Genomic DNA, 15,648 nt, shown 5'->3' on the forward strand with positions numbered 1-15,648 from the left:
AACGAAAACAGATCAATCTTTCAAATAGCTATGGAAAATATTTAATATCCTAAAGGGGGGAAAAGTAAAAATGTGAGCATTTTTTCTCACTGTTTTTCTAGATGAGCACTTTAGAATATCTTGGATCACTTCTAACCTCATAAATTAATCATTGATTACTGTGAAGAAAGCTCTGGAGTAGTTTTTAGTTATTAACGTCCATGCCATTCTAAATACATATGGAATCTATTCCATATACTGGGAGGCGCGTAGATTTTGGTTCACAGCCTGGCTGCAATCGCCCGGCATCCGATCGCCAAGTTCCCGCCATCACTGTTTGCAGCCTGATCTAAAGGCAGCTGGGGCTGAACTTTTTTCTGCTTTCCAGGCTAGTGTGGTTTGGATTCCCAGACTTTAAGAATAGTGAGCAAAGGAGCAAATGGTGGCAGCAGTGGGTCTTGCATTTCCGAGTCAGCGATTGACCATTTTGCTCCACCCACCTGTGTGTACTTTTGGCAACCCTCCTGTGGAGGTCATGGGTTCACGCCATCCTAAGAGTCATGGAAAATCCATGGACTCAGCTTAGAATACCCAACACATTCAACCATGGGCGAATGCAGGGCTTGCACGGTTACTACAGTGCATGAGGCGACACCACTTGCACGTGTCCAGGGTTCCACAGGCCTGTATAGTGATGCCAACTGCCCTGGGGCTGCTCTTAGCTGTAGCTCTAGGATGCCAAATTGCAACTCTCCTTGTACCAGTAGCTGCCCCTTCTGGAGGGTACAAGCTGTTCCATGCAAACAGCTCTACGGCGATGCTGATGCGCTGCTGTCAGCCACGAGGCATCCATTCACACCTTAATTAGCTTGAGATTTTCATCCTGAGTGATCATGGGAACCAGCTGTGTCCGAAACATAGCGAAGGAAGCAGATTCGCTTGGGTTTAAACGAGTCCAGATCCAGTCAAACATGCACATTTAATTTTATAAGATCGAAAACGATCTGGTTTTGGAGCCAGATGGCTTTCGGGAGTCTGATGTGTTGCTATTATATAAGGGTTGAGACTTTCGTTGTCGAATGCAAACCAATGGGGTATCAACTGTTTTAGGTAAGATTGAATGTTTCAATGGGCAACATAGCCTTTAACTTCTGCACATATATTGGGCAATTGGCAAGTGTTGGCATGAGTTTGCAAGCGACCAGTTCTTATTTTTGATATTGTAAGCAAATATGGCCATCTAGGAAACAGGGTGGCTGTTACATTTTTGGCCCATTATAGGGCATTTGTAACAGGATCGCACAACGCTAGGATTTTAAATGTGTTGTCTAATCTGCATTTCTGGGTATCTATGGATCGGTGTTTCTGATAACCTGCATGTTGCTTATCTAGGACCCTGTACAATCAAATAACTGCACGTTTCTATATCTGTATAACACTTATTCACTTGCTCTGACAATGCATTACTCACTGTCTCTGCTCTTACATCTCACTCTCTCCTCGCCTTTCCCTATCTACATATAGACTTTCACTTTACAATCCCCCTCATCTCTACCTCATTGTTCTCTAATCTCATCTATTCATCTGTTTGCCCTCCAGTACTCTGTTCCCCCACACTCGCCACCACGCCTCTTACATTTGGAATGCCAAATCTATCTGTAATAAAACCTCCTTCTAATTGATTGTTTTCCTCTCACAGATTCCTCATCTATGAACCAGGAAACAACTGAAACCATCAAACAGGAAGCAGAAATGAACAGACAGAATATATGACGGCAAAGACAACACCTAGGACCGACTAAGGGAAACTCCTACAAGAACAAGAGAGACGATGCTAGGCGGAACAGAACACGAGCAACAACCTCATGAGAACAGAACAATAGCAAACATGCCTAACACAAAGGCACTAACACCAACCTTATCCAAACAAGAAAAGGCATTGGGCCCAATTAAATCGATCTGAAAGGACGAGGTTGCAGCAATGACAAACTGGGATAAAGGGGATGGCCAAATACAAAGATAGAAACACAAAAGTGGCGGACTTAGCATAATGACAGAGAGATGAGATAGCCTTGTCATGCTCAAACTTAACCACTGAAAGGAAGACCACCTTCTCCAAATCATGAAGGAGACTCAATAGGAGTGTGCATTTCGCCTAACAAGGCTACTAACCAACCCCAAAGAAAACTTCAAAAAAACCTCACCACTCCTCATGCACCTCTCACACTCTAACCAAACACAACCACACCTCTTAAAACCGCAGCAGCCTGCACGCACTATACCACACCGCAACAACAAACATACCACACAGACCCCCACACAACAGCACACAACGGGCTCAGGCCCAAATACCACACCAATAAGGTTGGCGTTAACCGAAAGGAAGCTGCCAACAGTACTTCACAGCTCCCTTGCTCTTCTCCAAACTCATTCCTACTAACATGCCATAACTTACCCCCCTTTCGTTTTGGATCTGCCAGAGCGCCAGGGGACCACTCCGGTGGTGATAGTATGCGGTACAAATATCCTTTAACATTACCATCTATTTCAAAAGACAGCTGCTCTTCAGAAACATTTTCCACAACCACGGGGCGCAGCTCAGCTCTACATCTGCTCCGCTCTACGCGCCCTGCATTGGATATGACATCTGGGCCAGTATATATTGAAGCACCGTGACCTTGGTTCCTTTTTTATTTCACTGCACACCATGCTCTGTTCATATCATGACTCAAGGCAATGCTGATCTAATATAGCTAATTTCTCACTAGCTGTGATACCAGGCACTTACTAAACTGGTGAGAATGCAGCTATTTCTCCTTGCAGCTGGACACCCACCGGCCACTCTTACATGCAGAGCCCACAGCAATATGCTTGCAGCACCTGGCTAGGAGCACATATCTGTTCATTGCAAATGACGCCGTACTGCTCACTTTAAAGCTTTCAAAGACATTTTTGAAGAACAAGATGAGGAAGTTTCGCCAGGTTTCCAACTAACATCAGACACGCCGTCTATGGACTCTTTTACATCTTCAAAAAGACTTGTAGGAATCGAGTGGGTTAGATACATCCCTTGACTCAGAAATAGATCTTGAACCTATGACCGCTCTACACCAACGTTTTGAAAAAGCAGCAGCTGCCACCGTTTTCGATACCCATCATTTAATGTCCTCTGATGAGGAGGTAGTTTTGTATGGTATCAGAAATCTTAAAGAGCCATTTATCAGGGCCCTAGTAGATGTAATTAAACTGGTCTGGGGGGCGGGGGGGTTTGGGTTGCTGCCCAAAAACATGGAGCAGGACCAGAAGATCCACAATTTCTAACATTAAACACCCTATGCAGGCAGCCTGGTAATACAGGTGGCCACAGCAGACTCAGTGATCCCAGCATTCTTGTCGGCACCACCAGATAGCGAATTTAAATCGCTGAATGCATGGGGAAGAAAAGATTTTGTGACTGTTAGTCTGGACCGAAGATCAGTAAATACCAGTGTACACTAGCGAGATACTCTCATTCACTGTGGGAAATCCCAGAATCAACTGCGGCACACCTTCCATCCTTCGGAGATGCATAACTCCATCGAACCACGAGTATTGTCCCTGGTGTTTAAATGTGTGTTCGTTTTTCCGACAGGGGGTGTCCCGCGATCTTGGCACAACACCATAATAATTCTTTTGTATAAGAAGGGTGACAATATGAATAGGGGTAACTACAGACCCTTATCTCTTTTGGATGTGGTGGGAAAAGTGTATGCAAAAGTGCTGTTGGCCCCCCAAAATGATTGGGCTTTAGAGAACAGTATTGTTAATCACCTCCAAGCTGGGTTTTCCCTTGGTATAAACAAGATAGACCAATGTGTCAGGTGGAATGTAATACTGGCCAAATATGTGTTTTTGCAACAAGTTAGAGTCACGCCATATTTATAGACCTTCGTGCAGCGTTCGACAGCGTTTCCCGTTGCAAACTGTGGTGGTCTGTGCTGAGAGAGAAGGGAGTTCCCAGACCTTTATTGGCTGCTATTCAGAACCTTTATTCCGACAATAGGGCATCAGTGGGATGGGGGTTAGACTGTGAGCTCACAGATTCATTTGCTGTAGAGAGGGGGTCCGCCAGGGGGGTGTGCTGGACCCCCTCCTCTTTTGTTTGTACATAAACATTATAATAGAGGACTGTTGGACTCTGGCCTAGATTGCCCCAGGCTTGGTAACAACAAATTCCCCGTTTTGTTTTACTCAGACAACGCTGTTCTTTTGTCCACCACACTAATGGGGCTGATGCATAATTTGAGGGTCTTCATCAAGAAATGTAAAGAGCTTTCAATGACGCTCAACCTGGAAAAAACAAAGGTGTTGGTATTTGAACAGAAAAGTCCTAAAAAGACCACATTGCGGGTGTTGAGTACGAATTAGAGCAAGTATGCCACTACGATTACCTGATATCAGGTTTTCAAATGACCTCTCGTGGACGGCCAATTTTGCAAAGGCCACAGCAACACTGGGAAGTATAGCTGTGGAATTCACAGTTTCTATAATAGTCCCGAAAGGGGTGCTATCTCCCCAGCGCTAACATTGTATAAAGGCCAAGGTTGGGCAGCTGCCTCGTACGGGACTGAGCTGTGGGGACATTGCAAAACTACTGCATTAAATGTAGTTGACAGCGATTTATTTACGGCTATGCTCATGCAATCCAAGGACGCCCCCATGGCCAGCCTGCGCTGGGAAAGCGAATTGAAGCCCATCAGTGAAGTGCAAGTAAATAAGCCATTACAATACTGCATCAGACTGTGGAGTATGCCAGAACTAGTGAAGTACTGAGAAGTGCTTGCAAACATACCAAGCATTACTGGTCCTGGCTCGCGCCTATGGTTTAGGTCCATTCAAAAGCGCTTTGAGGAAGCCACCATTAGGATAATGAAGAGTGTGTGTGTTGAATTAAGAACGGGTGCCCTATACATAAAGTCCAAGCAATTAGATGGCTTTGAACCTTGTTTGGATGGTGTGGCCCCCGCATATACCCAAGCCTTATTTGCCCAACTGCACAATAATACCCTGAAGGTGGCAGTTTTTGCAGCAGGATGGTCAAATGCCAGAGATGTACAATGTAAAGTGTGCAGGAACCTAGAGGAATCTATACAACATTTTTTGTTATTGTGTCCAGGGTACAGTAGACTGAGGAAATACTACTTGCTGCTACTATTCCGCCCGAGGGGTATTGGAACGACTGAATTAGCAATTACATTTTGTAAAAGTACAGCAGACCTAAATTCAGTTTATTTTGTCACTCAGTACTTACACAGAACCTGGCTACAAAGAGTAAAAGTGCAAAGTTAGTCTGATTGGAAATCATGTTATCATTAATGAACCATAGTGTGAAATAATGTTGTTTTAAAAAAAAATCTCAAGTTTTAAACATTTCTTTTTCAGTAGATGCAATGAGCTGGGTGCTACTGAATTGTATTTTAAGGACTACTGGTGTCAATATGTTTTTTATGTTGTGATGTTAAACTGCCTTTATGGTGTTAACCCGAATAAAGATATGTTAAAACAACAACAGGATGAACAATCAAAATATTAATTAATAGATAGTATATGATGATATGGATTTGTGTGGGTCAAAGGCTAAAGAGAGCCTGCAAAAATACAAGAAATATAAATAGGCAGCTAGTTCGTTGGGGCTGTCGTTGTCAACCCCACAACTGCTTTTGGAAGAGGGTGGTTTAGGCCTCTATCGAAGAGCAGAGGAATTGCAGAGAGACAACAGCCCCTTCAAAAAGTGGGTTTCTTTAGGTAGCACAAAGCAGAACCCAGGAACCAAAATCTTTGGCCTCAGTCCCTTCAGTACCTCATCCCTCTAAATATTCTCACTACCTCATCATGAATCACCTGTGGGGAGCAGGATTCAACTCTACAGAGAAGCATCAAGTCACTTTAAAAAGATGTGTCCTGCTGTTGGTAGAACAGGGAAATTGCCTGCTTTTCTTAAAAGAACCCGCTCAAACATGCCCTTGCTCACATTGCCTTTGCCTCTTCAGGAAATGCTCCTATTGGAACAGGGGTCTACTAGCTTCCTGTCTCCAGATGTTTTGCACTGCGATGCCCATGATCCCTCACTATTGATTGATGTATCCAGGGAAATTGTCCTCTCTCTCTAAGGAGAAGCCACCCCCTTTGGGGCTGGGGGGGGTGGGGGGGGGGTTGGTTAGCCTGTGACGCTTTTACCACCCTTTAAGGGACACGATAAGCAGGAACCCTCTGGAGTGGACTCCCCTTTAAGGTACAGCGACCCAGAAAGTGTCATAGTCACCATCCCCAACACCCCTACTAACAACTTTGTAGGGTATCTAGGGACTGGTGTTTACAATGATCTCATACACCCTTTATAAATTACTGGTTTCTGACCTTACCTGTGCCGAAACTCCTCTGAAGAAAGTAGAAACAAGTGAACTATCGCCCTGGGGGACCTCTCTGAGACAACCAATCACAAGAAGCTTTCACCAGGCCCGCTGAGTTTAAACCGGGAAGATGATTAAGGGAGGTGTGGCCAGAGAGAAAGTGTGAATGGCTGTGTTGGCGTGAAGGACCCAGACACGCACCAGGAGGCTGCAGCAGGATGCAGTCAATGACTGACCAAAGCAGCCCTCAGAGAGACTGTGAGAATGAGTGAGACGACCCTCGACTGGGTGGCACAGAGCTCAGGTGAGAAGCAGAGCCTCGACTGCCCACCGTGAAGCCCAGTTGAAGAGTTGTGTAAGTGGCTCTGTGACAAGAAGAGCCGAACCGATCACACACCCCTCCTGAGAAGCATTGCTTGAGACAATCAGGTATGCAGTGGCTAAACCAGAGAGGGAGGCGGGCGGAAGAGGGAGAAAGAAGAAATGTCCCACAATGGGCAGAAGCGCACAGAACCCAAGAGAGGGGAGTGAGAAACAGGAGCACCATGCAGTGGGGAGTAAGAAAGAGAAAAGCCCCAGAGTGGGGAGAGACAGAGAAAACCATGGAGTGGGCAGTGGAAAAAAGAAATGCCCCAGAGTTGGGAGAAGTGGCAAGAACACCAGAGAGAGGCATTGTAGAGAGAAGCGCCCTGGAATGGGACTAAGAAAGAGAAAAGCCCCAGAGTGAGGGGAGACAGAGAAAATCCCCAAACTGGGTACAGAAAAACACTCGAGTGGGGGGAGAAGAACGGACCAAGACCCAGAGTGGGGAGAAACAGAGAAAACCTCAGAGTGTGGAGTGACAAAACTTAGAAACCCTCTAAGTGAAGAGGAAGAAAGACTGACGGTATCCCCAAGGCGGAGAGATGGAAACGGTCTGAGGAGCTGGAAAAATAGATTTGGAGCTGGGATATCTGGACAGGAAGGCAGCCCACTGTCTGCTCTGAAGTGTACACTTAACTGGACCTATGGGAACAGGCCGTCTCTAAAGGGGTACACAATTGGTGGTCGGAAGCCAGCAGCCATTCCTCCAAACTGAAAGTTCCCCAAATCTTGTGTTTGTTATTTTCTTTGAAGATGGAAAAGTGGTTGGGTGAGAGTAGGATTTCGGGTAGAAGACTGTTGTGTTGTTTCTACATCCTGACAAGAACCCTTCTGACTTTCTTTTGTAGAATAAGGTTTGAGTTCAGGGGAAGAACTCTTACAAGAGAATAAAGAAGTGTGATACCAATGTATGGTAGTCCGAGTCCTGTTTCTGATCTGCCACACTATGCTGGCTGAGGCTGATGTGAGTCATAGTCCAAAACCACTAGAGAGCCAAAGACAGAAGATCCATGAATTGGGGAAGAGCTTACTCTGCTCCTGCTGAAGACAGCTGTGGAGTTTGTTCTGGCAACGGAATTCTGGAAAGGCTGATCTATTCGCAATACTTCCTAATTCCAAAGAAGGATGGAGGAGTTGGATCCAACTTTGATCTGAGGTACCTCAACACACTCCTCCTAAAGGACACCTTCAAAATGGTCACTGCGGGATGAATCCTGCAGGCCTGGGAACATGAGGAAGCTTACTTCCATGTACCTATACACCCCAAACATCAAAAGTGCCTTTGTTTTGTAGTGGGGAGTACTCCTTGCCAGCTTACGGTGTTCCCATTCAGCCTCACTTCGGCCCCAAGAGTATTCACAAAGGTTATGGCAGTGATTGTGGCTCATCAACACAGGAAGGAGCATGTTTAAACTTATCTAGTGGACTGACTCCTGCGGCCCAGATCGTAAGAGGGTGCTTTGCATGATTTTGGGACAACGTGCAGTCGTCTTCACAAATGGCGTTTCTCCATCAACCTAAAGAAGACCTTTCTGACCCCCCTCCAATACTTAGTTTATAGAGGCAATTATGGCTACACAGCAAGTCGAGGTCTTCCCACCACCATAGACTGAAAGTGGGACTTTAGCAGGGGTTTTCTTGAGAATGCTAGGGCTCATGGCATCCTGCAGCTTTAAGGTCTCGGAATCAAGACTGCAAATTAAGTCTCTACAATGTTCTCTGACCAAATCAGGACTATATGTAAACACTCTCAAGGGCTATTTGGCAACCCCCCCAATGTTCCATACACCTGAACAGGGTCCTTATTTTAAAGTACCCTTAGTTTTACAGTTTTTAAAAGGGCTTCTGAACATGTTTCCACCTAGTCCCTTTAATGTGCCAGCATGATGCCCGAATTTTGTCTTAACCTTTTTGATGGCAGCCCTTTTCAAGCCTCAGCACTCATATTCCTTAAGACTCAATTCAAAGTTTCATTTTTGATCGATTTCATCAGTTAGAAGAGTTTTTGAGATTCTGGCTTTGTCTTGCTCACTTGTGATTACACAACTTAGTAAGGATAAGGTTTTTTTGAGTAATAAACCCTCATTTTTACCTAAACTGGTATCAGAATTTCATCCATCCCTAAAGGTTCATTTACAGGATTTCTTCCTGCCTCCTCATCCATCTAAGGCTGAAGAAAGATTGCATAGACTAGACCCCATGAGGGCATTCAAATTAACAGCCATCCAGGTCTGTACTAACAAATACATGATTGATTGCCAGGGAATCAATCTCATGATCACCAGTTAATTCACGGATCAGCTGTGTTTTTGTCTGTGTATTTTACCCCTGCTGTGTCCAAAAGATCAAACAAAGTGCGGCTATAGAAATGGAAAAGTGCCAGGGACAAACATTATCCCTGTGGAACCCTGCATGACACTGAGACAGGAAGCGCCCTAAAATCTGCCACCGCTACCCTAGATGTTCTTGGACCAAGAAACAAACTGATCTATTCTGTCGCTAACTCAGAGCAGTTGGCAAGCTCAGTAAGCCTTTTTTCAAAAGAGTGATCCACAAGTTTCAACCCCGTGGAGAGCGCAAGTAACATGAGTAACGCAGTACAACCCCTTTGTACGATCTCAGTGAGATTTGCTCGGACGTCAATCAAGGCGATCTCAGTACCCTGAGATTTCTTGAAGCTAAATTGCCTCTGCCCTAAAAGGCACTGATTTTCCATGTGTTTCTGGAGCTTCAGGCAAGCAGTCCTATCCATGATTTTTAAAATAAGGAGACATTAGTTATAGGATGGTAATTGCCTGCAACCCCAGGGTCGAGCATTGGCTTTTGAGCTAGGGAGACACCAGACCTCTTTGATGCTCATGTGCACCCTGAAGGTTAAAAAGGAAAAATTGACAATGCAAGTTATCAGTGGAGCAATGCAGCCAATAGTTCCCCTAACAATACTTGCAGCACATGCATCACTTTGCAGGTGTTGGACTTGAGGCCTGATACAATAGTATGGATATCCTCCTCGGAAACTTGGTGAAAGTCAACCTGGGAAGTAATTGTCCATTTTATTTGGACCATTGATCCTCTGACATGTCATCAACAAGTTGTCTTGAAGATCAGCTCCAATAAAAGAAAGACGACATTGCCAAGACCTGCAACACTCTTCATTGAAGCTGCTGGATTCAAATGGGAAAGGCGCAAACATCTCAACCTTAGTGCGGTTAGAGATGAAAGAGTTTAGTGACCTCAGAGCTGTACCACAAATGCCCTGGTTAGGGGTCTTTGATAGGTAAGGTTTTGACCGCTGGAATGATCAAGGCCATGGGACCACCATTCTCAACTTCTTCTCTTGCTTGGTCCAACATGGCAGTTGTAACGAGCTCTGTAGAGTGAGCTTTTAAGCCAAACTTGTGTGCATTTCACATCCCCCACTCATTTCAGTTGTTTTGCAATATATGGCAGCTGGGAGATTGGTCTGAAGTTACCCAAGTCAAATGGATCCAATCAGGCTTTTTTTAAAAAAAGAGTTCTAAACATAGCCTGTTTCCATGCCAGTGATCCCATTCCAGAGTCCAAGGAAGAATGTAATAGAAGAATGATCAGAATTGGGTCAGTGTGAAATACTGACCGAACTTCTGCCCTGTACAGACAAAGGTTAGACAAGTTAGATCTAGTTGTCTCAGAGGAGGATCATTCTAATAATTGTTTTTCAATCTTAAGTAAAAAACGTTGACAAAGTGATTGGATAAAATATGTGAAGGGGCGGTAGTGAAAACGGAGACCAAATGGTTACTAAGTTCATCCAGGATGGTAATAGTTCCTTTTGTCAGTTGGAGGCATTATCACTTCCTAAAATATAGCTTCTTAGCTTTCAAAATTGCAATATTGTTTAATTGAAGTTTCCTAAAGAAGATTTTCAGGTCATTCAGGCAACATCTCAATCATCTCTCCAGGTTTTTTGTCTTGTACGTTAAGACATTAATCTCTTGAGAAAACAATTTTCTCCTTCTCTTGGACTGTTCTTTTCCCTTTCCTGCTCAGGGGGTGGGGTGGAATTTAAAAGAGCCAATATTGTCATTTAACATGGCCACTGATGCATTGGGATCAATTCAGTTAAGCTTATTCAACGCTCGTTTCTCTTCTACCATTTCCTTTGTAAGCCGATTCTACGCTGTATTTTAGCAGATTTCTTTGTGGTCTTGTCTGAGTTTATTTGTGTGTTTTAGGGCTGAGCACAGAGATGTCTGGGACAAATAAAAAGATCTGGTCTAACATATGCTAAGCATGGTCTTTTGCATTTTGGACCAGGCTCAAGAGTCCTGGGTCAGCAAGGGAATCCAATAAGGTAGCTGCAACAGGGTCTAAAGTCTTCTCATTCCAACATGCGTGGTCTATGTTGCCTGGAGACGAATGTAGTGCTTCAGACACCTGATGGATCACAACCCCTCTACTGAGTAACACAGTAGCTAATGTGGATAAGATTAAGTGCGTGTGTGGGGAAAGTAAGTGTCACCTCCCTATGATACGCCCGCAATTGGAGAAATAAACCAAAGTGAGGGAGTGTCCATACAAGTGAGCTACTCCTCTGTCCAGTCATCGACCAATTCCAACAGTTCCTCGTTTAGGTCTTGGGATCAAACAGTATCACAGAGGGTATGGCCCAGGATAAGGATGTGAAAACCACCTATATGGCACTAGGATGCAAAACAAAATACAAAACGCAAGGCCTTTCGTGGGCAGCATGAGGGCTCAACTAGCTGAGTAAATATCGGATTAGTTCTCGGGCGCTCAGTTTTGCCCAAAGGGATTAGAGGCAGAGCCAGAAAAATGTTGCACAATCCTTACTGTAATCAGAAAACAAAGACGTCAGGATAGGGTCTCACAGGGGCAGAAAGGCGTCCCACTCCACATGGCAATGAGAGGTGAATTACCAAAAGTACCAAATCCGAAGGGATGAGCTAGGTGCTGCATTGAGAACAGTGTGCTCAGAGCCCACAAGGAAATCAAAGGTCCAGCATAGCAACCAAAAAAGGAATAAAATGGGCAGATCCAGAAGAAGTCTATGATCAGGCATACCTAGTAAGCAATCAAATACACCAAGTAAAGGTAAAAAAACACTAGAGACGCTAAACTGATGGAACTCAACGTTATCAAGCAGCACCATCCTGTCCCACGTCTTTCTGAATATATTTGGTTTTCTCGAGCCTCTCCATGTACAGAGAGCCTGCTGAGCATGTGGGAACATAGCGCTTCAATCGGAGTTTGGCAGAGCAGTAAAAAATTGGTGATAATTCCGTTACCACCACTTTTTTTGGTGATCCGTTTTTTTACTGCTCCACCAAAAAACAAGTGCTGGAGGTAAATCCTCCGCTTCAACGCCACAAATTGACAGAATTACTGCCGACAGTAATTCCACCAACATTTCTGGTAGCTCCCCTGAGAAGCCGGCAATTCTGAGTTCAGTCAACATGTCGCTTTATTTCAAGTTTTTTGTTTCCTTATCCACCCCCTCCATTGTGTGCTCTTTACACTGTTCTCTTTTGGGGGAGCTATTGCAATTGGGTATTATTTTGTGATTCTGATTCTTACTATTGGGTAAGACATGGGCATATTGTGTGGTCATTCTTAATATCCGCTGCAATAAGGCACATCATTTGTAAGAGCTATTTTCACAATTTAACAATCTGTTGCTTTCTCCAATATTTTTGCATTTCTTTGGGCTGGAACCTGTGACTCTTCATTTGTCTGATGTAAATAATCGCCCCCAGCAATAAGCAATTTCTGCTTTTATGGAATAGTGTTATAAACTTTAGGGCACATTGTATTGTCCACAGAATATAGAATCTCATACAATAATGTTTTTTCCAAACACAATTACATTATTATTCAACCTTTAAGGTTTCTACTTAAGTGTGTTTAAAACCACTACCATATGCATATATTGTACTGACCCATTTACTCCATCGTAGTCTCCACCGATGCCTATGGATTCCGCGCCAGCAATCTTCTTAATGTGGTCAAAATGGTCTGTAGAAAATAAAGTTTCGAAAATGAACTGAACACAAAAAGCATGATACATAACATATAAAGGTATCAGAGCATGTCATTGTTACACATACCAAGGTTATGATATAGCTGTTGGCAGGTACATCATTGTCAGTGCTTTGTTATTGCTGCAGTACCATACAGAAATTGTGGGTTTGCCTAATTGAACTTGAACATGTTAAAATGTCTTTCTGTTCTGTGTTTCCAGATCTTATTGAAACATGTGTTTAATATGTCATACAATACATTTCATATAAAAATGTATTGGCATTTAGATCTCGATTTCCTTTATTGACAAAAGTTGATATTCATCTGATGTGACTGACACATTTCGTGTGTGAATGCTTTATTAAGGATGTGCTATTTTACATTATTTTTGTTAATTTTTGAATGCTTAGAGTACTTGGTTTTAGATTAAATCAGATCTCTTCTAAAGGGCACAGTCTTCATTCTGAGTGGAACCTTCCATTTTATATATTGACAAAGTGGAAAACCACAATTAACCTGACTAGTGGCCCTGAGACGACTAAGCAGATACTAATATAAACCGCACAGAAATTCACACTAAAATATGAAATATAGCATCCAATCGAAACATATTGTTTAGGGAATCTGATTGCAATGAAAACCATGTACTCTAAGCATGAGACAATTAACAAAAGTAATTTTAAATGCTATGGACTTCATAGTGCATGGAATGTGTTTCGTGGAGGGGGCACATCGTATTTTAACTACAATATTACATTACATTTTGTCAATAAAGAAAATCAAGATCTAAACACCAAGAAAGAAAGGTTTGTATAAAATATTTCATTAAAAGTTTCAAAACTATATGCAAACATTGCGCACAACCACAGAGAGATGTTTAATTTAACAAACACCAATGTTCTTAAAGGACAAACAAACATGACGCCTTCAAAAATCCAATGCACTCTAGGCATGAAGAAGGGAAGTGTTTTATAATACAAAGTACGGCATGCTTTGGTGTCCGTCAAGTTATTTAAGACATAATACTGTAACCATAGAATATTTGGTTGCATGAAGGAGTGCTGGTGCACCCCAGAAAAGAAATAATCTAGAAAATAAAACATTTGTTCAAAAAGAGCTAACCAGTTGATAAGACTTCTGAAATTGTTCATTTGCAATGTGATCTATCGGTTATTGCTGTAATGTAGGCAGCTTTTGGTTATTTTGATGTGCCTTTTTTGATTGGCAAATTCACGTGTTCAGCTTTGCACTAGGATTAAGCATGTGCAAAGAAATGTGGTCAATCCCCTCACTAGATTTGTCAGGCAGAGAGATTGGACGCCCTGTACTTCATGTACAATTTAATTCAATTTAGAATAAAATGACTCATCTTTCCTCTGTTAATAAATGTTATGATATTCTCATTTACTTTTATATATGCTGTTTGTATATTTGTACAAATGTATTCTAATTATGCATCATTCATTTATTACTAAAAATATGTATTGCATTGCTTAAAACTATAAAACCTTGCACTATATTTTTAATAACATGCAAAATAATCCTACAAACGTGATTTTATGGTTTCAAATGCTTATAACTGAAAGCATACAAAATGTTCAATAGTTTTAATACTGTAATGTAATAATTCAATTGCATGTAAAAAGAATATGCATTCTAATCTGATTGCTTTCATCGACCTCTCCCAGGCCTTTGACTTAGTGGACCGGAATCGACTATGGCAAAAACTAGAAGGGTGGAGTTGCCCCCAGGAGCTTTTACAACCAATTAGAGCCCTACACTCGGACACCACCTTAAGGGTCCGACTGTCACAAAGGGGGAACTTATCAGGAGAAATTTCGACTGAACGGGGGGTAAAACAAGGCTGCCCCATGGCTCCAGCACTGTTTCTGGCCTATATCGGTGACCTTGGGTCATCAGAAGATCTGACACGCACTTTTCCTCCACAAGTTGCAGAGGTGAAAATAAGCCATCTACTGTACGCCGATGATCTCATCTTACTGGACCAGACACAGATCGGCCTCCAGAGGCAGCTTTCTAACCTTCTCGTTTACATGCAGGAAAACAACTTAAGAATAAATAAAGAAAAAACAAAAATTCTGATAATGGCAGCTGGGCACAAAAAAAACATCGACAAATTCACATGGCGCTTGGAGGAGCACGAGATCGAAAGGGTTACCGAATATAAATACTTGGGTGTACCAATTGACAGCTAGACACTTGAGACCGCTGTGCAGGCATCTCTCCTCAACAAAACCAAGAAGCTGGCTTCTCAAGGAAAGGCAATCGACATCAAATTTGGAAAATTTTCCTGTATCCCAGTACTAGAATTTTACAGGAAAAAAGTCGTGCCGTCTATCACCTATGGGGCTGAAGCCATGCCATTGATTCCAGCAAAAACTTGGCAATATCTAGAAGGCCTGTTTTGGAAGTCGGTGTTGGGCCTGCCAAAATCTACATCCACCGCCGCAATTCGCCGCGAGTTGAGCCTCCTGTCTCTAAAGGCAACGGTAAATATCAACACACTCAGGCTATACAGGAAATGTATAACGGACGACAGTGATCACATCTATGGTCTCCTCAACAAAGAAATCCACTCTGGTAAGGTGAAGATGCTGACAGACTGGAAAGATTTCAACAAGGCCCAACTGGAGTCGGTGGAGTGTTCGGATTTCGATCTCAGCACCAATCCCACGAGAGTCTACCAGAAACTAAAAGATCTAGACTGGATTCAAACTCAAGATACAGCATTTAAGAACAAACTTCTTCTTCACCTTCCCCCATGTGTCAACAAACTCAACGAGCCGATGAAATACCTGCAAAAATTCCCCAACAGGGGGGCTCGAAACGCACTCTTGAGAATAAGACTGAATCTGCTAGAGACCAACGAAATCAG

General features: G+C 43.1%; 1 protein-coding gene across 2 annotated transcripts in view; it reads right to left on the reverse strand.

The window, feature by feature from the left end:
* LOC138528210 (dipeptidase 2-like) overlaps nucleotides 1-15,648 on the reverse strand; it is a 468,557-nt gene that overhangs the window by 35,462 nt on the left and 417,447 nt on the right. For both annotated transcript variants that reach the window (XM_069639676.1, XM_069639669.1), the window contains exon 9: nucleotides 12,671-12,746. In XM_069639676.1, coding sequence (XP_069495777.1) covers nucleotides 12,671-12,746 — 76 coding nt within the window. The remainder of the gene's footprint in view (nucleotides 1-12,670; nucleotides 12,747-15,648) is intronic.

Source organism: Ambystoma mexicanum, chromosome 1q (genome assembly GCF_040938575.1).
Source record: "Ambystoma mexicanum isolate Mex_15411 chromosome 1q, UKY_AmexF1_1, whole genome shotgun sequence".
NCBI classification, from domain to species: domain Eukaryota; kingdom Metazoa; phylum Chordata; class Amphibia; order Caudata; family Ambystomatidae; genus Ambystoma; species Ambystoma mexicanum.